At 34.4% G+C, this 26233-nt stretch overlaps 2 protein-coding genes across 5 annotated transcripts in view; one reads left to right on the forward strand and one right to left on the reverse strand.

The window, feature by feature from the left end:
- Nucleotides 1-26233, forward strand: part of CDC73 (cell division cycle 73) — a 199926-nt gene that overhangs the window by 41413 nt on the left and 132280 nt on the right. The gene's annotated exons all lie outside the window — the stretch shown is intronic.
- Nucleotides 16060-17328, reverse strand: B3GALT2 (beta-1,3-galactosyltransferase 2). The gene has a single exon (XM_028104685.2). It carries the CDS (start codon nucleotides 17326-17328, stop codon nucleotides 16060-16062), a length of 1269 nt encoding a protein of 422 aa, XP_027960486.1.

A 26233-nucleotide genomic window follows, 5' to 3' on the forward strand; every position in this document is an offset into this window, starting at 1 on the left:
GAGAAGAATGGAATTTATTTTGGTGGCAGGATAACATTTTATGATTCACAGTTAGTGTTCTCTATCACCAAAATTGATTGTAAATGTTCTGTAAATCTGTGAGGCTGGTCTGTAATGAAATTTTATGTATTTCGTCTCTGAAAATGAGCGCTTTCACGCTGGTGAGTGCTTATATCAGTACATGAGCATGTGATATTAACTGAGCTTATTTGTCACTTGGAAGGTTTTTCTAGAATTTTGTTAGATTATTTTCTTTATATTTGCCTTTTTAGCATGTCATTACATTTCAGATTTATTATTATCAGTTGAAGGTTAGGTGGAAGTTCCAAACTTGCAGTTAAAATTCAAATGTTGCTGTATGGACAAATATGGGACACAAAGTGCTGTCTTTTGCATTCATTTAACCAATATTTATTGTGTGCCTGCCATATGCTGGGTATAGGTTGTGGGGATGCAGTGCAGTGATAAATAGGGGAGGGACAAACAAACAAAATACCAGTGATAAGTGCTTTTTAGAAAATTAAAATAGGATGAAATGATAAAACTGCATTCTTGCTATGTGCCAGTGAGCAGTGCTAATTCATGAGAGGTCTCTGTCTCAAGTACATAACTGCTGTGGTACAAAGGCAGTCATAGTATATAATGAGTGAGTGTGGTTACATTCCAATAACTGTAAAAATTCTTTTATGGATACTGAAATTTGAATTTCGTGATTTTTACATGTCAAGAAATAGTATTATCATTTTGATTTTCTTTTTTCTCCATCTTAAAAATGTAAAAAACAGTTATGGCCTATGAGACATACAAAAATAGGCAAGGGTCTGGATTTGGTCCACTATCCTATAGGTTGTTAACTTTAGGCTTAATTTTTTTTTCTTTTGCTTATAACAACTAATTTATTGTCTCAGCTCTGGAGGCCAGAAATCTCTAATCAAGGTGTCAGCAGGGCCATGCTCCCTTGGAACCCTTTGAGGGAATCCTTCCTTGCCTTACGTTAAATTTTTATGAACTCATTGTAGAAGGTAATAATAATTTTTTATACTGAATCAAGCAGTCAGTACTTGAGTTGAATTTTATGGCCTGAGGAATTGATATTTAAATGAATTTTAGGAAGTATGCTATTTAAACACATAAATCTTGTGTAGTCATGAAGTAAGAACACAACTTTTTTTTGCATAATGGCTATTATTTCTATGTCTTAGGATATTCAAGAACATTAAATGAAAATTGTTAATGATGGACTTGGATTTTAGACTAACAGCAATGAGATACTTGAAAGATAAATTTCCTAGTACTGAAGAAATTAAAATTTTATCAAGTCTGTTATAATAAGGAATTTTTTATTGCTTAAAGCCAAATAAAATGGAGTTTTGGTATTTTTTTTAAAAGAAAACTCTCATAATAAAAGAATGTATCAAGTTTTGTTAACACATTCTCCTGGTGTGTGAGAATGTGATATTTGGGGAACAAAGTTATAAAGCTTTTTGCTCTGTCAGCCAGACGAGAAAACACTTCTGCAGAAACAGGAGCAGTTGATGAGTCTGTTGAGGAGTGAGAGCAGGACAGAGTAAATGGCATGGATAAGAAGAGAGGATTAAAGCCCACCTTCCTGCAGATTGCAGATCCTCCTTAGTGTTCCTACCTTAAATATGCTCAGCTGAAGATATGTATGTAGCCTGTTCCAATTACAAAAATGGAAAGGGTTCCTTTTCAGTTAGTTATTATTTGGGAATAATCCTGGGAACCATCTTGTATAGTCCAGGTGCCTAACTACAGCATTCCCCTGCCCCGTCCAGATTTGTTGCTTTGTAGCAGACAGGAGGATTCCAGTGACCTGGCCTTGTGGCGTTTGTTGGTGAGGAAGCACAGATGCCCTGGCTCTCCTCGTCCTTCTCCTGCCCTGTTCTTTCAGACGCCAGCTTCTCCTCAGTGTGAAGCCTAAATGTCGTCAGTACTTGTTAGCTTAAGACTGTAACTTATTATTTTTCTTAAACCATCACTATTTCTAATGCTAAGATGTGCTAGTTTGATCAAAGACGAATTTTGTAGGCCCAGGCAGCTGATAATAATGGCAAATTGTTTTTTTTTTCTTTGAAATGAGCGCTTAGACAAAGGAGTGCATACTCATAAGATATGAATAGTGCCAAAGCTGTTTTTAATAATGCTGCTGTCTTCCCTGAACACTGTGGGGGAAAATCCTAGTTAACTCACACCTTCATCAAGTCAGATGACCTAGGTAGTCTAAGATATCATCAGACTGAAGAAAAGGGCATCTTTCTTTACTTGTTCTTCAAACGGCAGTGCTTCTTTGTAAATTTTTTTTCCCTTTTGGGTACTTCTTTTTGCAAAGCAATCAATGGATCCCCTCCCCCCTTAATTGTGAAAAATTACAAACATAAATATAATTAGAGAATATAGCACATATTTTTTCTATCTGCCCATCACACAGATTTCTGTAATTATTTTTAAACCACTCTTCATCTGTTCCACATCTCCCTTTTTTCCTGAAGTATTGTAAAGCAAAACACAGACACTATTCCTGCATACTTTGCACTTCTAAAAAATACTAAATTCTTTTTACTTAGCCACAGAGGCATTATTGCATATCGCCAAAGAAAATAACTTATTCTCTTACCTATTTCATTTTCCATTTTCTTTGATTTTTTTGAAAAATGTTTTTTGTAGTTCATTCATTGGAAATAGGGCCCAAACAAGCACCAAAAGTTGCATGTAGTTGTTAGGAATAGTGTTTTTTTTTTTTCTGTACATTAGAGGTTATAGTCTTTCTTTTTGTGCCATGGACCCATTTAGTGGACTAGTGAATCCTATGAGCCTATATTGAGTCCTCTCTCTGAATAATATATATTTTTTTAAGATTTTATTTATTTGAGACAGGGTGAGCGGGGGGAAGAGCAGAGGGAGAGGAACAAGCAGACTTCACACTGAGCACGGGGCCCAACATGGGGCTCGATCTCACGACCCTGAGATCATGACCTGAGCCGAAATCCGAGTCAGAAGCTTAACCAAGTGAGCCACCCAGGCGCCCCTGAATAATATTTTAATGCATAAAATAATATACATAAGATAAAGAAGACCGATTGTATTGAAAGAAAATTATCAAGAGACTTTAAAAATACAAATTTATGACATGGTAATTTGTGCTTCTTTACTAATGCATTATATAACAAGATCTAGTGACAAATCTAATAAATGCCAGAATTTTAAAGTGCGATGAGCGTACACAGTATTTCAAGATTTCTTTAACAGTTGTAATGTGATATCAAAACACCTGATTTCTGGGGTGCCTGGGTGGCTCAGTCGTTAAGCGTCTGCCTTCAGCTCAGGTCATGATCCCACGGTCCTGGGATCGAGCCCCGCATCGGGCTCCTTGCTCGGCGGGAAGCCTGCTTCTCCCTCTCCCATTCCCCCTGCTTGTGTTCCCTCTCTCACTGTCTGTCTCTGTCAAATAAATGAAATCTTTACAAACAAAATAAAACACCCAATTTCTTTTGGAGACAAAGTCATGCCAGTGTTAATAGTACTGTGGTTTAAGGAAATGTTAATTTCTATTAGAGGTTGGTGAAAATAAAATTGTAATTTTATTTTTTCCCCATCCAGATTAAGGATCCACAACCCCCTGCTCTATAGTAAAGGTTTTAAGAAAGGTCCTGACTGCAGTTCTGTTTTACTGTTTCTTTTCTGTTTTTCTGCAAACTTGTCAAATTTTTCTCAACCTCCTGGCCTTTTTCTTTGCAGTTTTGTTTGTCTTGATCATTCTTCCTCTTGCTCTCAATAAGACTGGTGCCTCATAATTCAGTTCCACTTCACAGTCCTTTCATATATTTCTTGATGGCCCTTTACTGGGTCTTCCTTGGTCAATCAGGATCTCATACAGTGTTTTTTCTCTCTATAAACATGGCATCATTATCTCCTCAGTGCCCAGGCCAGGATTTTAGGCATCATCCTTGCCACCTATTTCCCTTTCCCTCGCCTCCAATATCTAGGCATCATGAGGGCCTGTTAAATTACTTCCTAACATCTCTGGAATTCTTTATCTCCATATCACTACCATACTCTGCTACAAATTATTTTTATATCTTCCTAGGATTGTGCAGTAGTCTCATAATTGTTCTCCTGTCACTCATACATCTCTTCAGTATGTTCTTCACGTTGTAGCCAGTGTGCTTCAAAAACAGTTAAGATAGAGGCTGTTAGACATGACCTAGCCTCAGCTTTTTTTTTTTTTTTTTCCCAAATACTGCTGTATTTTCAGTGGTTTTCTTTTGGGATGAAAAACCATAATTCTTAATATGTGCTGTAAGTCTTCATGTGGTTTTACCTGCCCCCCCCCGCCCCCACTCCTCCTTTTTTTTAACCTTTCTAGCATCAGCTGTTAATAATCTTTCTCTTTTTGTCTTTGTTTTTTCCATTCTTAGGGCCGTTGTACCTGTTCCTTCTTCCTTGAATTGTTCCCTCTTTGCCTGATTAACATCTAGTATCTCTTAGATGTTAGCTTTAACATTGCCTCACAGAAGGCTCTCTGACCCTAGGCAGCACAGATTAGGTCAGATCCCCTGTTACATACTTGTGAAGCATTGTGTATTTTTCCTGAATGACAGATATCACAGTTGTCTTTTCATTTTTATGAAGATTTGATAAATGGATTTTTTTTTTTTTTGGTCAAAGGAGTATTATCTCAACAACTTAATGATTTTTGTCCATCGTTTTATCTACAGCCTATGATTCAATACCTAGGCTATCAAGTAAGTGAACAGACTTACAGATGTTTCTTCAACTCTGAAGAGGACTGGGCTCGAGAATTTTATTAGCCTAATGTTCAAGTTCTAGAATTTAAAACATGGTCAAACTGGTCTGTTTGGGAAATCATGCCCAGCAATTTCATTTGTATTGAATTTATTATTGAGAAAAGTTAAACCTCACTTCTTGATCTTCTTAGGCATCATAATCCCTGGTTAGAAATGCACTGATATGCAGTCCTTTGAAATATGTGGCTTTTGGTAAACTTGATCATCAGCACTTTCACCATTGCTTCTCTGTTTATGATTAAGTTTTTTTATATGATTAAGTTTTAATAGGCAGTTTGTAAATCCATTTCTGTATAGTCCAAAATGATTGAGAGGGATTTAAAGTTTGTATAACTGTTTATAGTTATTTCTAGGATATTCATACTTTCTTTTTGTATCGATTTGTATTGAAATCAGTGAATGAGTCTTACCACTATAGAGAAAAATTGATTTGATACCTTAAAAAGGTTTCCTTTCAAGTAAAATAAAAATGCTGTAAGCCAAAAAGGTGAGTTTGTTTTACTGAGTCAGATTTCAACTCACTGTTTCTAGTCTAGGATTTGTTGTTGTTGTTTATTGCCTTTAAAATTAATCTTGAGGAAGAAAGAGGTAATTTGTAGAATAAAATAGAAGGCAAAAATGGGATCAGAAGATTGGGCAGAGAGATGATTAGCAAGGAAGAGACCCATTTATGGATCTTATAGCTGCCCAAAATTTTAGGGATTTTGGTCTTTATCCTAAGAACACTGGGAATCCTTTGAAGCACTGGAATGATGTGAATAGCTTTTTGTTTTGAAGGTACCATTCTGGCTGTAGAATGGGAAACAGACTGCATGAATATGAGGAAGCCAGTTGTGAAGTATTGCAGGGTCAAGTGAGAGATACTCATTTGAACTACTAGAGGAGTAAGATGAAGAAAAGTGGATGGATTCCATTAGGAATCCAGGTTTTGGGGATAGATAGGTAATGGTGATAACAAGAGAAGGAAGTGGCAAGGGTGACTCTTGGTATTCTCATGTGGTCACTGGGGATAGACATTAACTGAGATAAGAAATGATGAAAAGATACTAAATTTAGAGATGAGAGAAGATAACTTCAGTTTAAACATACTGTTAAATGTAGGTGTACTTATAGACACTCAGATCATGTAAATAGTTTAAATTTGGGATTATTGCTTATGAAGTTTGATTTAAAAATTCGTTTTATTTTTGTAAAAATTATATTAATTTTACCCAGCTGTTTTCTTTCTTCAGGGTAGAGGAATCATTTATTTTCTTCTCTCAAATAAACCTACCAGGAAGAATGTTGTAGCCGTTTTTTGTTTGTTTTTTGTTTTTGTTTGTTTTTTACCTTGTCAGGAGACAGATTTTTGATAAAGGAATACAACTTTATTTATTTTTTTTTGTTTTTTTAAAGATTTTATTTATTTGAGAGAGAGAATGAGATAGAGCATGAGAGGGGGAGGATCAGAGGGAGAAGCAGACTCCCCGCTGAGCAGGGAGCCCGATGCGGGACTTGATCCCGGGACTCCAGGATCATGACCTGAGCCGAAGGCAGTCGCTTAACCAACTGAGCCACCCAGGCGCCCGAGGAATACAACTTTAAATAGCAAATGTGAAATGGTATAGTTCTGTCCTCCCTGTTCATTTAGTTTCTAAGGTCAGACAACGTTTTACAGTGTATCAGGTTCAGGCAGTCAGTTTTTGTGGTTACTTTCCAGACGTGTTGGCTCTCCTTCAGGATGGTATGACTTTAGGAAACCAAGTCCCAAACCCTGTTTCCCTGACCTCTCCTCAGTAATAAGGTATTTATAGCAACATAGTCTCAGTTGTATTTTTTAAAGATTTATTTATTTTAGAAAGGGGCAGAGGGGCAGAAGGAGAGGAAGAGAATTCTCAAGCAGACTCCCTGCTCAGAGCAGAGCCTGATGCAGGGCTCAATCCCAGGACCCTGAGATCATGACCTGAACTGAAATCAAGAGTCGGACGCTTAACTGAGCCCCCCATGCGCCCCTCAGCTCGCTTTCTTTAACAGAGAAGTTGTTCTTGTATGCCTTTGCATTCCTGACTTGTTCAGGTGGCAGAACACAAAGAGGGCATGGTCTTGCAGAGGAGCATTATGGAATCATCGTAGGAGCTAAGAACAATTTTATTACTTCAGAATTTGCTGGTGGTAGGGTTTCTGTCAGGATTCTTTGGTTACATGCAAAAATTGAGTCTGGGCGCCTGGGTGGCTCAGTTGGTTGAGCAGCTGCCTTTGGCTCAGGTCATGATCCTGGAGTCCCGGGATCAAGTCCCACATCCGGCTCCCTGCTCAGCGGGGAGTCTGCTTCTCCCTCTGACTCTCCCCCCTCTCATGCTCACTCGCTCTCTCTCAAATAAATAAATAAAATCTTTAAAAAAAAATTGAGTCTAATTGTAGCAAAGAAAAAAAGTATTGGAAAATTATGGGCAAGCTCATAAAATCAGAGAACCAAGTGGTAGAAGAAATAGGAACCATAGCAGCTCTGGGGATCTGGATAACAAGAATTAATGGATAATTTCTTCAGGGTACTGAAGTTTAAGTGAGTTAGCTACAATCATTTTGTCTGGGTGCATGCCTCAGTGTGTGTGTATGTTTGTTTCCCTCAGGATTCAAATTACTAGAAGAGAGGGTCTTTGATATCTTAGCTTGACCAGTGCAAGGCAGGCTACCTTGACTGAAAGTCTTCCTAGAACTTTCTGAATTGAAGGTGGAAGGTTTCCATAGGAAATCTGCCATTACTGGGAATTTTCTAGAAATTTTTAAAGATCATGATTCTTTTTTTAGGCATATACCATCTTCACTGGGTGGAACTCAAGTTTTCTATAGGAGTAGAGTTTAAGAATAACTATACACAGTAGTAACTCAAATCTGATATTCTCAGTTATAACCTTTTTTTTAATGCTTAATAAGCAGTTCCTCTTTAGTCTATGCTCTGTGCTTTTACATCCATCCTAAGCCAGAACTTTTGTAAGCTTGGTACTACTAAAGATGGTTCTCTATTTTCCCCTTGTTGAGACATAATGGTTATCCAGATCTGAGTCTGTTGTTTTTTTCTTTTCTAATGCTCAGAGTTCCCCATAATTCTCTCACTCATTCTCTTCCCACCTCCCCGCACCAAATGTACGTATGTGTATGTGTGTGTGTCTGTGTGGAAAAACCAACCTGTATTCATTATTTGCTTTTACCCTTTTTATGGTGATATCCTTGAGAATAATCTTTGTTCTTTTTCAATAAGTTTGCTTTTCCACACCTATTCTAGTGAAGATGTGTATAAACACAGGTTTATATGGATAATCAGTAGAAAGAATTTTCTTAAACAGTTCCGTTCATAGCATTTCCTAATCATATTAGCATAATTTCTTGTTTGCTTTATCTGATATTTCAGTGAAAATTTCAGAGTAACAATACTAATATTACTGTTTACTGTAAAGTAGTTGGATGCAATTATTTTTTCCTTAGACTCTATCCCACTAGGGGTATATAGTCCCAATATGTTGTAGTGTACCTTGGTTTATTTAACCAGGCCCATATGGATTGACATTTAGGTTGTTTTCTGTCCTCTGCTATTACAAATCATGCCTCAATGATTAGTTTTATGCTTGCTTCACCTCATATTGTTATCACTGTGTTTTGGGAAGAGATTCCTAGACGTAGAATTGGTAAGTAAAGGGGAAATGCTTCTGTACTTTTGCAGGATGTTAACCAAATTCTCCCCCATTAGGAGTTGTACCATTTACTAGTTTCCACTAGTATGTGTGAATGTGCCTATTGCCCTACAGGTCTATCAAAAGAAATAATGTCAGGCTTAACTTTTTGTTAATTTGATAGGTGAGTAATGGTTTCTTAGTGGTTTTTGTATGCATTCCCAATAATATGATGATGATTAAAGGTCATATTTCTTTCTCTGTAAATAATATTTTCCACCATTTTTCTGTCAGAATGTTGGTCTTTTCCGCCTCCTTTTTCGATCTCTGTATCTTTTCAATATATTGAGGATATTAAACTTTTATAGGTTGCAACTATCTTTTCTCAGATTGTCCTTTGTCTTCTGATTTTGTTGATGTTTTTATTGCCATGCAAGAATTTCTTTCAAAATCTTTTGTAATCACATTTATAAATCTCTTACTGCTTCTGGGTTTTGTCATATTTAGGAAAGTTAACTCTTCTCCCAAATTATAAAGGAATTCACTTTTTCCCCCCTATAGAACTGGTTTGTTTCATTATTTATGTTTAGATCTTTGATCTGGTTGGAAATTATTCTAACATATGGTTGAAGAACAGATCTGATTCTTTTTTCTTAAAACTGTCCAAGTACCCAAACACCATTTATTAAAGTTAGACCGTATCTTATCAGGTTATCATCATAGTGTTTGTACCCAGCAGAGTGTAGGCTCCCAAAAAATGTTTGAATAATTGAAAGAAGTACTCAGAGATCTTCTAGTCAGTCATTTTATTAAAAATTTGATTATCATCTATACTTCTAAAAAGTTTCTTAAAAATGTTTAAAATTTATTAGAGTAACTTCAGTGAACATGTGCTAATAGTGCAAGATATAGTACAAACTTTGATATGCTCATTAGCTTGTTAATGACTTTTTCATTAATTTTAAACCTGGAAAGATTAAAAAGTACAGAAAAATAGGAAGAAGAAAATACCCATTTTTCCATTTTCCAGAAATCACATTTTTTAACATTTATTTTCTGGGGTTTTTTGGGGGGGTGGGGAAGATGTGTATTGTGGAATATGAACCATACTACTTTTTTTTTTTAGGATTTTATTTATTTGACAGAGAGATAGAAAGCAGGGGGGAGCGGGAGGCAGAGGGAGAAGCAGGCTCCCCACAGAACAGGACTCGATCCCAGCACCCTGGGATCATGACCTGAGCCGAAGGCAGACACTCAACTGACTAAGCCACCCAGGTGCCCCATACTACACTGTTTTGTTTTGTTCTGTTTTTTGCTTAATAAAGTATATGAGTGTTTTTCTATTAGTCTTTGAATTCAAGTTTTGAATGACTAATATTCATTATATAACTACCACAGTTTGTTTAATAGTTGTTTTGGAAATTTAAAGTTTTTTTCCATGATGGATTATGGCCTTATGATAGATTTTTGATTGTGGACTAATGGCTCAAAAGGTCTTGGGTTTTTTGTTTTTTTGGTTTTTGGGAGTTTCTTTTTTTTGGTTAAAAAATTTTAAGTTGCTTTTCAGAAAGTCTGTACCAATTTACACTGCCTCTGGTGGGGGACTTTCTCATTTTCATTACCTGCATAGACTATTACTTTAAAAAATATCTATCTTCCAGTTTAATAAAGATGGGACCTAGTTTCTAAGTGTGTTTATATGACTACTGGTGAGGCTGAATATGTTTTACTTAATGGATGATTTCTTTGTGGCTTATGGTCAGAAATCTTTTGGAATATTGGTATTTTCTTGTAAGAGTTCTTTATATATCAAAACTATTTTCTTCTAAGAGTTCTTTTTATATCAGGACTCTTGTACTACTGTCACTTACTGTAAATATTTTCTCAGTTTATAATTGCCTTTTGTCTTTTAATTTTGTTTATGGCAAAAGCTAATTTTATGTAGAGGCTAGTATTGTTTATCTTTTTCTGCCTTGATGTCTTTCTCTCTGCGATTGAGTTCCTTTTTATTCTTTGATCAAAAAAAATTGTCCCTATAGTCCCTCATTAAAATGCTTAACAATATCTGGCATGTGGTAGGTTTGATAAGTATTAGTACAGTATATATTGTACTTACTTTGCTCCACCTGGAATTTATTTTTTGTAATAGTATAGGACTTGACTTGAATCTTAAGTGTTAAATCCTACCCATCAATCAACCAGATTCTCTATTTAATAATGGGGGAATATTAAATTCTAATATGCTCATGATGTCAGGTTAGTATAAATGTTAGGATCTCTTTCAGGATCTAATTTTTTTTCTTGATTTAACTACCTAATTATTATGCCAGTATAAACCAAAATCATTGTTGCTTTATAGTAAATTCTTTATGATCTACCTACGGATATCTTTTTTTCATATTAACTTTATAAACATATGATCTCCATCCACACACACTAAAAACTTTAAAAAATATTCATTAAGATTTGATTAGGCTTATACTGACCCTGTATATACCCTAATATACCATTTTTTCCCCTCGAATATTTAGAAAATGTAGGTGAAGAAAACATGTTAATTGGGGAAGAATGGCCATTTTTAAAAGTAGGTATTCTTGTTAACTAAAAAAAAATGGTCTGTTCTGACATTTTCAGAATTTTTATATCTCTCAGTAAAAGCTTAGCTTTCTCCATAGAATTCCTTAATTGTGATCATTCCTTATTTTTAAATTGTTGCCTTTGTGAATTAATTTTTTACCATTTGTATTGTATAGTGGCTTATGTATTATATATATTACATGTATTATATATATTATATGTGTATTATGTGTAAAACTCTTGGATTACTATTTTAGTCTTGTTTTTGATTATCTGCATTCCTTTTATTCTTTGAGTTGATCTGTTCAGTAAACTTATGTATTTTTCTATTTTCTGTAGTTATATTTCAGTTTAAGAATCATTGAGGTAGTTCCCAATGGAAAAAAAACAAAATTGGCCCTGTTTTCAAATGAACTTTGTCATGGAATCTTTTCATATAAAACATGAAAGTGCAGTTGTATTAAAGTGAGGGCAGGACTTTAGAACACTGCTCTCCTGGTTTTACTAATTATTACTGAGATACCTGAGGAAATTAGTTTGAAAACTATTGGTAAACCATAAAACAATGTCTAGTTATGGGTTCATTGAACATTTTTATTTCTGTTCTTAATTTTGTCTGATAAGTAGATTTTGGCTATGGCTTATAGTAATTTCTTCTACTTTTAATTTTCTGATAGTATTTATTTTTTAACTCATAAGTAGAAACAGTTTTATTAAATTCCTTTAAATAAATTTATTGTGTTTATAATGTTTTCATTAACTTGCTTCAAACCTTCGGTATGTTAGAAAATTCTCATTGCCATCAGAATCTCATGTTAATTCTGTTATCTATATCCTAATATGTGTTTTTAATAGCATTTTAGTTATGCCAAACACCCTTAATTAGTTTTATTCTGTGGTATAAATTTGTATTTTAAACATTTATTTAAAAACTCATAAAAGCATGAATTCAGTATTTTGTATATAATGTTAGTTTTCTGTTTAGTATTTTTTTATGATGCTCTTGACCTGTTTTTTTCAGTTTTTAGGATATTGATGAAAGTGAGATATTCACATTTAGAATCTGTAGGATTCAGTTGGAAGTTGAAATAATTAAGATTAATAAACAGAGGCAATTACTTTAGCTCCAGTTGTTCTTTAGCTCAGACATTTGCTCTGGTAAAGGGAGAGAAAACAGTTCCTATAGATACAGAAGTGTTTTTCTTCCTCTTCTGATATATTGTATCTTGGAAGTAGTAAGATTTATAGTTATATCATGCTTAGAGGAGGGTGTGTTTGTGTGTGTCCATGAAGTGCAGGACAGGTTTCTTCCTAAAACTCAAAATGTCACTTTTTAGTATTTGTGTGCATTACCTGTCTTCTGAGAGTAATGTTTGAGTGATAAAGTGATATTCTGTGAGGTATATTAGAAATGTGTGCATAGTAGCAATATTCTTTCATCTTAAACCTATGCTAATTTAATAGTGAAATTTTGTAGTTGAGCAGTAAACAATGGAAAAACAAACCCAAAATCTAAAATCAGCTAGGATTTTACTGACTCATCCCAGAACAGTAGGTGACTAACCAGTAGAGTGAGTAAATAGTGTTACTTTTGTTTGTTAGAAATGATCCAGTTGTGCTTCAGATAGCCACCTTTTTTTAAATTTCTAACTGCAACATGCCTATTGTTTACAGATGTATCTCAGTGCCCAAAGAAGCAAGAGATAAGCAGTAATGCTTAGAGTTTTCTAAGGTTTTGCTCACCAGATATAAACAATTTAAACGGAGAAGAAAAATAACAGAGGGATCAGATTTCCTCTCTTTTCCCTTCTCTTTATCTGCACCTAACATCAGGTGCCCCTCCAGTGTTAGAAAATGGTTATGAAGCCTTCCTTGGCAAAAGATGAAGAATAATCAGAGAATAGTAGAATAGAGGACAGGCCATTTTCACTTAAGTCTTTAGACCTTACAGCAGGTGTCATATGTGAAATATATAGCAGAATAACATAGTGGTTGAGAACATGGTCTTAAAGATGGAACTCTTTTCCATCTGCTTTTTTACTAGCTGTGTGATCTTAGCTATTTAACTTCTTGCATGAGTCTTCCTTTCCCATCTCTTAGTGTTATTTGTAAGGATTCTATGAGATCATGTATGTAAAGTGTTTAGTACCAGGCATATAGTGTATGCTCTATCAGTAAATAGTTCCTGCCGCCCTTGTTGCTAGTGTTTTTATAGGGGTTTTGGTTAATAGATGTCAGTAAGATTCCAGTTGAGATTATATGATTCTGCTGTATACTAAGAGGTGAGAAATTTAAATTATTTGCTTGAGTTAGAATTTCATCACCTATAATCTTGATCAAAACAAACTAGTGTAACTATTGAAAGTTTTGGTATTTTTATCCCTTAAAATATTTATTAACACTTTGAGCATAAAGATTATAGTTGTTGTTCCTGAATTTTTTTCTTTGACCAAATGCAGTGCAAATATAATTTAAAATTGTATTTCATGTGTAATAAAAAAAATCATATAGTACTGGGCATGAATAAGGCACAGTTAATACTTGGTTAGATGTTGAGATATCATAATATAAAAATTCATATTTTCTGAAGAATTAATCTTGCATACTGAGAGTGGAGGGACAAAAATAATTAATAAAACATTTATTTTAGGGCACCTGGGTGGCTCAGTAGTTAAGCGTCTGCCTTCAGCTCAGGTCATGATCCCAGGGTCCTGGGATCGAGCCCCGCATTGGGCTCCCTGCTCCTCGGGAAGCCTGCTTCTCCCTCCCCCACTCCCCCTGCTTGTGTTCCCTCTCTCGCTGTGTCTTTGTCAAATAAATAAATGAAATCTTTAAAAAAATTTATTTTAAAATAAATTTTCAGCAGTAGTAGGAAACTATTTGGTCCAGTGTTCTTTGAGAATGCAGTGTTATCAGCTTACTATCAGTTCTTACAGTATTCTCAGGGATATTGAAATGATTTGAAATTGATGTCTGAGCTGGGAGAAACTTAGTTATCTGTTAAGAATTCTGTTTTCCGTAAGTCTGCTTTTTAAACTTGAATTTTTCCAGAAGGAAAATACTATCTTTTAAAGATCCTACATTGTAATCATAATTTAGGCAAATAGTGCTTGGGTTATGTTTCTGGGTGCATACCTGTACGTGCATACATATATACACATATACCCCCTCTCCTTTTTTTCTAATTTCTTAAGTATAAATGAATTACTCTACATTGAGGGAAGAATTACTTTTGTCTCTCATCAACTTTATCTAATTTGGTGTTATCCTCTTATGTGTGACTTTTATTTAATAACTTTGGCATTTAGTAATTTTAGTCTTTTTATAATCATATAGAATAAATTAAGTGAAAAATGAACTTAACCAAGAGCTGGGGGTGTTAATATAGCTTGGCTTTCAAAATTACTCTATTATTCTAGAATACTTAGATTACTAAACTGAAAATGGGAGATAAATTCAGTAAAAATAGAATTCATCATACTAAATAATAAGTACTTAAATAGTTTCTGTGATTCTGAACTTTAACAATTATAAGAATTCTGTTTCAGTACAGTTTCTCTTCAGAATAGAATCAAGGTTAAAAATGGTTGTCATAAAAAAAATGGTTGTCATTAGAATTAGGATAAGTAATATCTTCATTAGATTAAGTTTTACATACTTTTATGAAATAAAAACACTTAGCAGGTTACTATTTCTTGATTTTAAAATTTGTAATGGAGCCAAACAAAATTCCTGTGAAAATATTTGTACTCTAACATTCAGTAAAGATTTTCTTGTTTACCTTTTTTTTATTAAAAACTTGGTAAAAGTGCATTGTATACATTGTCATCCTAGAATCAAGTGTTCATCAAACATTTATAACTTTCCCCCATCCCTCCCAAAAATGGTTTGAAATTGGTGACACAGAATAGTTGTCATCTACCAAATTAAAAACTGCAGGTTTGTAAACTTGGCACTCTGAGAAAGAAATAGGTGCCATAAAATGATTAAGTATTGGCATGTGTACACCTGCTGTCAGGAAATAAACTTCCCATATGTTGCAGTTTGGCAGACATGCATCTTAAAAATGTATTGAATGAAACTGCTGCTGCACTCTTTATCCTGTATCTTTTTTCAACAGTACATTTCTCTTTTTGCCTGTAATTACTTTTGCTTCCGTTAGAGGAACGTGATATATTTTTACAGATACCCTTGAAGTTAAGTGGTAGTACTCCTTAAGAGTGCAGTAACTGATCTAGTAACTCATTGAAATACTAGCTTGGCCCTTAACACCAACGAGGAAACAAACTATTTTGAAACATTTACTTTTTTTTCTTATAAAAACTTGAGCCTGAGACACATTAATTTTTCACATTTTATCACATCATGTCAGAAAATAATTTCCCCCGATATATGTACTAATATAAGAAAATGAATATCCCAGTTGTTTTTAAAAGGTAAATACTTAGGTGAGAATTGCATTGATGAAACAGCTGAACTTTATAAATGTGTTTATGGACTAATTCAACTAAATCTTATTGCATGGAATATAGTTTCAGAACCCTAGAATAGTCAGGTCAGAAAATTTGTCCTTTGTACAGAGTTTCCTTAAGATTGATAGTAATGTTTTATTTACATTTAATTATATGTTAAAATGAAAAACGGATTCTAAAATGAAGGCTCTTTTGACTGTCTCCATTTCTTAAAGTTTATGTGGAAAATATATGCAAGTACATCTTATTGGCCCCTAACATAAGCCTTGAACCATTGATGTATGCATGCTTGTTATTGCATGTTAATACACAGAATCCCCTTATACAGTTTTTTTTTTTAATAGATTCTTTTGGGATACCTTTTTGTTATATAATGTTGTATTTTTAATTACCTTCAGAAATTAAAAAAATAATTTTTGAATTCCTTTATGTGATGAGTTTTAACTAAAACTTGTCCTATGGATGTAATCAGTTTTAACTATACATGCTTTTAGCAATATTTTACAGATTGCACATTTGAAAAAGAAATTGTCTGCTCTAGTGTAATTTACGGTGGCGATACCTGCCTGCCTTTTCTTTTGCTGCGTTGGCACAAGCATTGTGCTTATTTTGTTGTAAATGGTTCCAGTATTTTATCAGTTCACTAGGCTGGAACTGATGAGAGGTAATTAGGTGGCTGTATTTACAGCTCGAGTAAGAAACTCGCCAGTGATTGAACACAAACTCATTGGGAGGGGGCACAGGATCAATTCTCAACTTGGCAAGACAGATCCCTACATATACATCTTCTAAGTGCAAACGACGGATACTTAAAGAAACTTTAAATATCTTCTCTGCCAGATCTCCAGAAAAAACATAACCAGTCCCAGAACAAAAGACAGGGTAGCGTTCACTTGGGTAGAGGTCTGGTGGCATGTACCACTTGCTATCTTTGTTCCGATTGGGTGCATATCCTCTCATTAGGTAACCAGTAAAATAGTTATGTCTGGGAGGCAGGTCTGGCTTCAGTAACTTATGTATTAAGTATTCAGTGTTGACAAACATGTCACTGTCAGTTTTCATAACATATGGAATATGTGGACAGTATGTTGCAACCCAGTTCATGCCCATAAGTGTTTTAATTGTCAAATTGTAGTATGTATCTAAATATTCCTGTTGAATTATATCATGATATTGTCTGCTTTCTTCCAGTATTGCACGTTGAAGGTAACCATTTAACTTAATATTTACGCCCAACAAAAAAATTCGTGTGATTTGGATACCAGGTGCTAGACTTTCATTGCCCCATGTTTGCCGGATAGCTCTTCTAGCTTCTACTTGTCCAGGTTCTGCAGCTATTAGCAGTATTAAAAAAGGGCTTTTCTCCTGGCATTTTTCAGGTTCATTGATAATATATCTGAAATGGTAAGAATTTGGATGTCCGATACCTTTTTCATTGTAAATACTTCCATTGGCACTAAGTGTATTCTCCAGCCCTGTAACTCCTTGTGGCGACAGGTCTGTGTTATTGGAGTTAGTTGCTGTTTGAGGCCTCAGAGTTTGAGGGACTGTTTCTTTCCAAATGTTCCGGAGAGAGCTGTGGTTTGTCTCACTTTTTGTGGAACGAAATCCTCGGAAAGTATATGTCACAGGGTTTTCTTTAAATCCAGCTCTGCCTGGCAGCCAGTCATGATGATTGAAAAATAAAAACATAGCAAACAGAAACACTAGAGAAAGTACACCAATAAGATGGGTACGGAACAGAGACCTCTTGGCATTCCAGCTCATCTTTGCAAAGCAGCAGTGTCTTCTCCTCCACTGAAGCATGTTGTAAATATCCAGTAACGGGATACGAAATACTACTGATGGCTGAAAATGTTTCCTTCTCCCAAATCAGTACTATTCTTTGGTAATCATTTTTTAAATCAGCCACGTTGTCTCCCATGCAGTCATTCTATAAAGATGAAACATAAAAATTTATAAAATGCTAAATATTTACAGAACGCCTGAAAAGAGACTTTGGATGTTAGTAATATTAAGGCAAAGAGGAATTTTTTAAGTTGTGAAAATATGATAACCGAGGAATGAGTTTATAATTTGTTTACCCTTGGTAACATAACATCACTGAAAACAGGATGAGCACTTCAAAGAGAGAAGTGATGGATTAATTTTTCTTCCACATTTCATTGTCTAGGTAGTTCTGGTCATTTGTACTTTTGACATGAGTTAAAGATTTAAAAGCTGTATGCATGTATAGAAGAGAAGAATGTTACTAGATTCCTGAGAGAGGCCATGTAAGAAGGCCTGAGAGCAGATGGAAAATTTATTGGCATTAATTAAAATTGATTTGACATACCATTGGTGTTATGGTGCACAGTCAGTGGCCTTTTTTGTAAAATAGTCATGTATCAGTTGTGGGACAGACGGTGCAAGGTTGATTATGGCAGAGTTCTGTTAGTCACAGTACACTGCTTGGCATGTTTCCATTGGCCCCTACTGTGTTGAGAAAGTCAATGAGAAGATGCACCTGTCAAAATTAATTTTCAGGGTCCAGTAACTTCAGTACAGGATTTTAAGACAGTAATAAAAGACAAACATTTTCAAATACTCTTTCTGATATTAACCTTCCACTTCAAAGATGAGGTATTCAGGAGATCATTGTCCTTACTTAGACTTAAGATTGATTTTTAAAATATTAGCAGTTATCTTTAATTGTCTTTGGCCTTGGCAGAACACTTATCACATATCTCATTTGAGTCTCCGTGTTAGAATTAAACAAAGAACTACTTTGAACAGTCCTTTCAGATTCCTTACAAAATATAGGCACTAGGTACTTTCATATCCAGCTGTTTAAAATTTTAAATTTTACAAAATGCATTTTAAAAGATTCTTGAATTTTGCTGTGTTCTACATTTGTGTGCAGAAAATTTGTTACATTTTTAGGACTTCTAGTAGCATGATACTTAAAACCCTAGATTTTTAAAAAGATTATGAGATGTCAGTATGGGAGGTTTATCATGCTACATATTAAAAACTGGTGGTGTTATCTTTGAACAAGACTTTTCAGTACATAGCACAAATTTGTTCATGTTTTTCACTTCTTTGTTTTTCTGGATCAAGATGTGAGGGTAGAGGTGGGTAAAAGGAGCTGTAATTTGATTTCTATTTAAAGAGAAGAAACTTGAGAAGGGGACTGATAACTAATTTTAATTTTTTCAATTTTTTAATGAAAATTATTTCTTATGCAAAAGAAAACTAGTCAATTAAATTTAATGTAGTAGCGTTTATTTAAAATTCTGTGCATATATATTTTGTGTGGCCTGTGATATTAAGAGATTCATACTTAATACCAAATTTGCTTAGCCTTGACATGAAACTTAATTATCTTGGGGAAATGGTATTTACATGGAAGTTCTCATATAATTGAATAATTACAGGAAAATTCACATATATAGTATGAAGTACTTTGAAAATATTGATTGAAAGGGTTAGACATGTATGAATGAAAGTACTATTCTAGCAGCAGCCACTAGGAGGAGCAAGTAGGTGGGAATTTGAACAAATTTCCAAAGTATAATAGTAAAGGCGCCAGCTTTTGATAGTTTCTACTATCTGACATTATGTAGTACTTTTAGAAGTTATTCTCAAATGTAAAATATTGTTCAATCATTGTGTGAGATACAAACAGTGATTTTTTTTTAAGTTTGGGGTTTTAAAAACAGAACCTAGTTTGCTATTTATTAGAGTTTATTTACATAATCTTTAATTTCACATTTCTATAATAAAGACCAAGGCTGTTCACTGTACCCGCAAAACAGTTCTGCTGTGAACTAAACTGAAAATAAGCTGAGAGTTCTGATTTAGAAACTCAGCTTTTTCTTCCTTCCTGTATTTGTAAATAGTTGGCCATTCTGTTTAGACCAGGAAACTCTTTCTAAGCTTTTATTTTCACATGAAATATTTGATAAATAGTAACGATTCTTCCACGCCATAAAGAAGCCAGTAGATATAAGGGTTATATGTATAAATTTAAAAGAAACAAAAGTTGCTTTTTAAATTTATTTGGTAATGTATTTTAAACATTCTAAGACAAAGTTAAATATGTCACCTTTTTGTTGATATATGCTTGGTATCTGGTTGAAGTCCCATCATTTATGTCTTTTAAAAGTGTAAATTTGATGGTTTAAGAAACACTAAATATAAGATCAGATTTTTGAATAAACAACTGAAGAAATGAATGAAGGTAAATATCATAGTAATGTGATATTTTATGAAAGCAGTATACCTGAAATGATATCTCTAAAGTATTTCCATGTTAGAGAAAACAGCATATTATTATGTGTTGTAATCTAGCATAAATACATAGTTTATGGTCCTATATGATTTTGTAGCACTAGGTGATGGAGATGCATCTTAATTTAAATTCATGACATTTGTATGTTTGTAAATATTAAACTTCCCAGGCTTTAAATTCATATATACTCAGTTGGTAATCTCCCATTGTTAAATGAAGTGCATGTGTCTAGCTTTAAACATTTCTTTATTAGAAGTTTCTCAGGTATTCATCATAATTTTTCTGTTAAAAAGAAAGTAAAATTAAAGTAACTGTTCTTCCTTTTATTAAATGTTAAAATTATTCTCCAGTTACTGCCTGTTGTGTTTTAATTCTTAAAAAGTGGGAACATGACAAGAAAGTTAAAATATTGTGGCAATCTAAATAATTTTGCACTTCTACATTTTCAGCTTAGAAATACGTTTGATTTAGCTCTTAGGGTTTTTTTGTGATAATATTTTCAAGTTACTAATGTGTATTTACATCTTATGAATTGAAGTTCATGGAGAGATTGTTAACTGTGAAATGTTCAGTTACTTCTCATGTACTCGATACTCGTTCTCTCTCACACACACAGTTTTTATCATTTGGCTTTTAAAAGTGTTGGTATCTTTAGTGTGTCGAACAATCCTAGATTTTGCTGGTGCTTGAATAAAAAAAAATTCTGTGCTTTTGAGATATGTAGCTTATAAAAATGCTTAATTGGTGCTGTTAACACTGAGAGAAGAGAATCTAAGAGAGACCTGAGATTTTTCACAACTATATTTTTTTATTTAATACCATCTGATTTCATTCTATAGTGGAACAAAAATTCATGGTATTGGCAGTGAGAGTTGATGTTGAGATGTGATGATAATAGGGCCTGATAAACTTGTTTAAAATTTTAATTTTAGAATGGAATGCTTACATGTGCCTTTAAAATGTTTGCCTTTTGTGATTATTAAATAATAGGTTATTGAGTTGTGTTGTGAGATTGAGCCAATATCAGGATCTGTGGATAGAACTGTAAAAAATTTTTGAATTTGAGTTCCTGAGCCATGAGTTGCTGTTCTGTGATTGTTGTTTAAATAGTTTATTAGATTTATTTCTACCCCAGGCACACACATACCATGATGGTAGTTTGTTAGTACATATTAATATAGCCTAGAAGCGCAGTAGCTACATTTATATTTAATTTTTTTTCCTTGTATTGCAGTTCATGAATATTTTTTATATTAGATTATTTTCATCCTCTGTTTTGAGTTTCACTTTAAAAATTATCACCAAGAACAGTCTTGTATTTGATTATTTGGAATCTGTCAGTTGCTTAAAATGAAAGCTCACTTTTTCAAGTGGGGGAATTTTTAGCAGCTATTGATATTTCTTTGTTTAAAGTTGTATTCATGGACACTGTAATAACATGCGAATCTACTGTGGTGGTGTGCTGTTCATAAAACTCACACCACCTTATGTGATCCTATGCAAATGCTTTCCTTTTAGTATTCTTACAGCTCTATAATATTTGTTGATACTGTCTTATTTTGTTTTTGTTATCTTTATTTGGGGAGATGGATCTTGGAGGGAAGATTTTGTTAGTAAAAGCTGTTATATATTATTTGTTTTAAAAGGATGAAAAAAGCTCTTAATATTAAGACCATCTTTGATACTATTTAATATAATTTCACTGCATTGTCTCTTTTGATAGCCGCTTTTAAGAGATCACTTTAATTTACTAGATAAGAATTCATTTTGACCTAATTTGATAGAGGCTTGCTGTGTTTTCTTTAGAGGGCTACAGTTTTTTTCTTTTTAAGTTTAATTTCTCAGAGAATCCTTTAAGCACATCTTGTTATTATTTGCCTTTTCTCTCTTTTATACATCCATAATCCATAATTACTTCAAGCTACATATTTACCTGAATAAAGCAAAGACAGCTTTAACAATGACAGATTTTAAAATCATATATCTAGAAACCCTTTCATAGTTTCAAGGACGGTGAACTGGATGAACTTGTTTATCAGATATTAGTGCCTCAGGGGCTATGAAAAGGTAACAGACATTTAAATGAATATTACACACAAGATATCGACATACCTTCCTTGGTCAGGCCATTTATGTGGAGAGGATTATGCCCACTGAAAATACTTTTGGCACGCCATCACTTCAGCAAAAAAGATGCTATCGAACATGCGCACATCCCCCAATAGTCTGCCTCCTGCGATTGCTTTTCACAGTATCCAAAGTGTCCATCTGTCTGCTTGTCTTCGAGTTACCCTTCTTGTTCATATGGGTCCTAGTCGTCTGAGATTTTTCCTTTCTTTCATTTTCTTTCTCGTTCTTTAAACAAAAGAGCTGCAGTTGTCCGCTCTATCGGAGCACTGTTGACTCTTGCCGACAGTTGATGCATTGAAGCTTTTTACATCTGCTGTTTTCCTGGCCGGACAATGCAGTGCTGTATTCTCTTCTCAGTATCCATATTTCTAGTAATAACACTGAGCTGCGATGTAAAGCAGCCAGAGCTAGAATGTAGTGCTTCGATTGTATTGGAATAGAATAGGATTTAACTCTCTTTTGCTGTTGCCTGGCAGCTGCAGGAAGGATTTTGAGCAGTTTTACTGGGGTTTTAGTCTATAATATGAAATCCATGGTTCCTCAGCTGCTGCACAGGCAGGCAGCAGTTTAAATGTGGGCTTGACAGATGCTCTCTCTGACAGAGCAGAATTTAACGTCACTGCTTGGCTGAATCCCACGTGATTGTTTGCATTCATTTTGACTAAAAACCTAAGGTAGGGTGAAGCTTAGAGATTTTGCTTCTGTGTGATAAATTATATATATTCAGTGTAAGTGTAGTGATGAGTGCATAATATGAAAATGGGATGATTATGAAATGGTTATAATTTTATTTTTTCCTTATTTTCTTTATTTTTTTTACTTTATGCTTAAGCACAGGCTTTCTAAATGTTTCAGTGTTAGATGTTGGCTTTCATGTTTCTTACATGATTTTATGGGACCTAGGCAATAAGCTTTTATATGTAACTTGGTGCAATTTAACCCTTTCAGTACACTCCTTCCTTTGAGGTTTATTTTCTCAAATTGCTCCAATTTTACTAGTATCTAGATAAGACTCAGTCCATTTATTTTTTTATCTATAACTTAAATACCCCCACCCCCAATTTTCTGGAGTTTGTAAATGAGCTGGAGCGGATTACTTAATGACACCTGATGGGGTACAGCCCACTTCTTTTTTGCTCTTAATGTGGTTTCTAATGTTCTTGAAGGCAGCAAAACTTTATTTTTAATCACCTTTTAATGTCAGCATTTATTTTTTATTTTTCCTTTTCTTTAAAATTAACATGTATGTTAGAATGTCCTAATATTTCAGGGTTGTTTCCTAACTTGCCTCCAAGCACATTTTTCAATAAGCACTAGATACTCTGAAATATTTCTTTGTATGGTTAGTCTCCTGGGCACCTTACTTTTTTTCTGCAGAATACTGGGGCATTGCCTTTTTTTTTTTTCCTCCCCCTTAATAGCCTGAATTATCAGTTTTTCCTGTGAGAGTTCAGGGACATTAACTCCTAAAAATTTATCATTTTAGAACTTAAGCTATGAATTTGCAGTCATATATATGCTTTATCCCACCTGTCTTCCCTAATTAAATCTGTTACTTAAAATACAGGGTTACATTTTCTCTAATACTTTAAATTTTTTTGTCCTCATGTTTTTTAGTGTAGCTGATAAAATACTTTTTGTACTTGGAGGAATCCTGTTGATTTTTTTTTTTTTTAAGGAGTTTATGTGACTTTCCCAGAAATGTTAGAAGGAATATTAAGAGTTTTATAAATGGGAAACCCAAGGTCTAGAGCTTTGGCTTTCCTAGTTAAGTGTGAAGGAGAAAAATGAAAGCCAGTTTTTATTTAGTCTCTATGTCTACTCATACTTCATGCTCATTGCTTTTTTTTTATATTAAAGGTAGGTAGCAGAGTAATGCTAAAGTGCTTGCATAAAATAACATATTTTACAAAAGTAGAGGTGGATTTTAGGAGATCAGTTTTAATCAGTAATTCCTTACATAGGATTTGATTATGCAGCCAGCAACAGTGACTGTTATTTGCCCAAAATCAGATTGCATGCTAAGCCTACCTAAGCTGTAGTTAAATGACTTTTTTCTCTCATAATAATAGTCTTATTAATCATACTACCCATTTCAAAGATGAGGAACCAGTGCTTAGAGTTGTAAATAATTATCCCAGATATCAGCTAACTGGTGATAAGAGAAGCTGGCTAGAAACTAAAGCAAGATTATCTTAAGTCTTTATGCTCTGTTCTTTTTTTTTTTTTAAAGATTTTTAATTTATTTATTTAACAGAGAGAGAGAGCACAAGTAGGCAGAGCGGCAAACAGAGGGAGAGGGAGAAGCAGGCTCTCCACCGAGCAGGGAGCCCGATGCGGGGGCTTGATCCCAGGATGCTGGGATCATGACGTGAGCCGAAGGCAGCCGCTTAACTGACTGAGCCACCCAGGCGCCCCTTTATGCTCTGTTCTTAACCATTATACTAGGTAACACTGCTGAAGAAATTGTGGAAATTTTTTTTTTTTTTTTTTAAGATTTCATTTATTTGAAAGGGAGCAAGAGAGGGAACACAAGTAGGGGGAGTGGGAGAGGGAGAAGCAGGCTTCCCGCTGAGCATGGAGCCTGATGTGGGGCTCAATCCAAGGACCTTGAGATCATGACCTGAGCCAAAGGCAGCCGCTTAACCAACTGAGCCACTCAGGCACCGCAGTGGGAATTCTTTTATAGGACTGGCACAGCATACCTAGAAATAATTCATAGAATTATAAATGGATGTTTATATTTTCACTTTATTCACTTGTCAAACACACACTGATCAACTACCGTGTGCAAGTATTTGTAGGTATGCACAGTTTATTAAATGTTAGGGGGACAGAGATGGTTTAGACACCTTCCCTACCCCTTTCTCTAGGAAGGATGAAACTTTTTGTTTTGCTAGTTCCTTTGATTTGACTCTTTTGGTGTCTCACTGGATTTATTATAGATCTTGATTAAGAGAGCTCCGTCAGATAAACTGCTGGCTAATGGTTTCCCCAGTATTGGTTTGAGCCCCTGAATTCCCAGTGGACTGTTGTCTCAGCTATGCTTGCTAGGGGATAAGGGTTAATACAACAAAAGAGACTCCTAGAAACTGATAAAAAGGTGCCTGTCTACTTAATCAGAATTTAAACTTTTAGGTACATGTGCCATTGGTTTCTTAAATTTAAATTAAACTGGCTAAGAACTTTACATGAAGTACAGAAAAACAGAGCAGACACCAGATTAAAGTTCCTTTAGTGACTTTTTCTCACAACCTGCATGTTTCCAGCCAAGAGAAACTGTAAAAATCTTATGACAGGCAAGCTTATAGAAGTTCTTCCTTTAGTCTAGTTTCTTTTAACATCTGAATTCTATGGTTAAACTTTCTGAGTAAATGTGACAGATTTCTTTGTCAGACTGAGGAAACTGGCAGCTATTTTGTTAAGTTTTATAGTTAGAAATGTCTTGTAATTTTTACTTGTATAGGTCTGCTTTTTAATCTTATAACACATCTCTGATGGGAAAAATAGGCTATTACTCTGTATTTTGGCCAGAACTGTCCAGGTTGGTTTTAGGATTTTCCTGGGCATGTGTGCAATAGCCCTCAGGGAGGCAGAATTTAAAGACAGGTTTTGAATAGCCACCTAATTCTTAGTTTCTATCGAGTACAGAAGTAATTATTACTTTATTCATTTGGCTAGTAGTTTCTGAGTCATTATAACATGATGAATCAGGTTTAGATTTGCTCACTAATAATAAAGATAAGTTATTTCATGGAGTTTACTACCTATATAAATTCAACTAAATGTCCTTGGTAAAAAGAATGAGGGAGAAAAGGGTGTAGGAGATAACACTTCAACCGTGGCAGGCGATTCACTGAGAATGAGCAAATATCCTTGAATAATTTGAGAAGGGGAGACATGAATCTGGTTTTCTCTACATTGGTCTTCATTCCTGTTGGTGCTTTAGTGTGAGTAATTGGCCCCTAAATGCAAGCCATTTTTATTTCAGCCAGTGCTCACCTAAAGAACTAGTTATTTTTTCCAGTGCTGGAGAAAAATCTTAATGATTTGAATCAGGTGTCATTTCCACCATAGTACTCTGAAAAATGCCATTTGACATAGTTATTTAGAGACCAGCTTTAGTTTTAATTGACATCAGTCAACAGTTTTGCATAATGTTTGCTTAGAGTTTATATCTTTTGACTTAAAATCAGATGAAATCTTTTTCAATATATAAATATATGGACAAATAGCACATTTTTGGGTCTTTAAAATTAGTAAGTTTTCTTTTTTTGAAGAAAAATTACTGTGTGTTCATTAAGAGTT

The sequence above is a fragment of the Eumetopias jubatus genome, unplaced genomic scaffold, assembly GCF_037043125.1.
Source record: "Eumetopias jubatus isolate StellerSeaLion01/CBP00866 unplaced genomic scaffold, mEumJub1_p1.0 scaffold_12, whole genome shotgun sequence".
In the NCBI taxonomy this organism is placed as follows: Eukaryota; Metazoa; Chordata; class Mammalia; order Carnivora; family Otariidae; genus Eumetopias; species Eumetopias jubatus.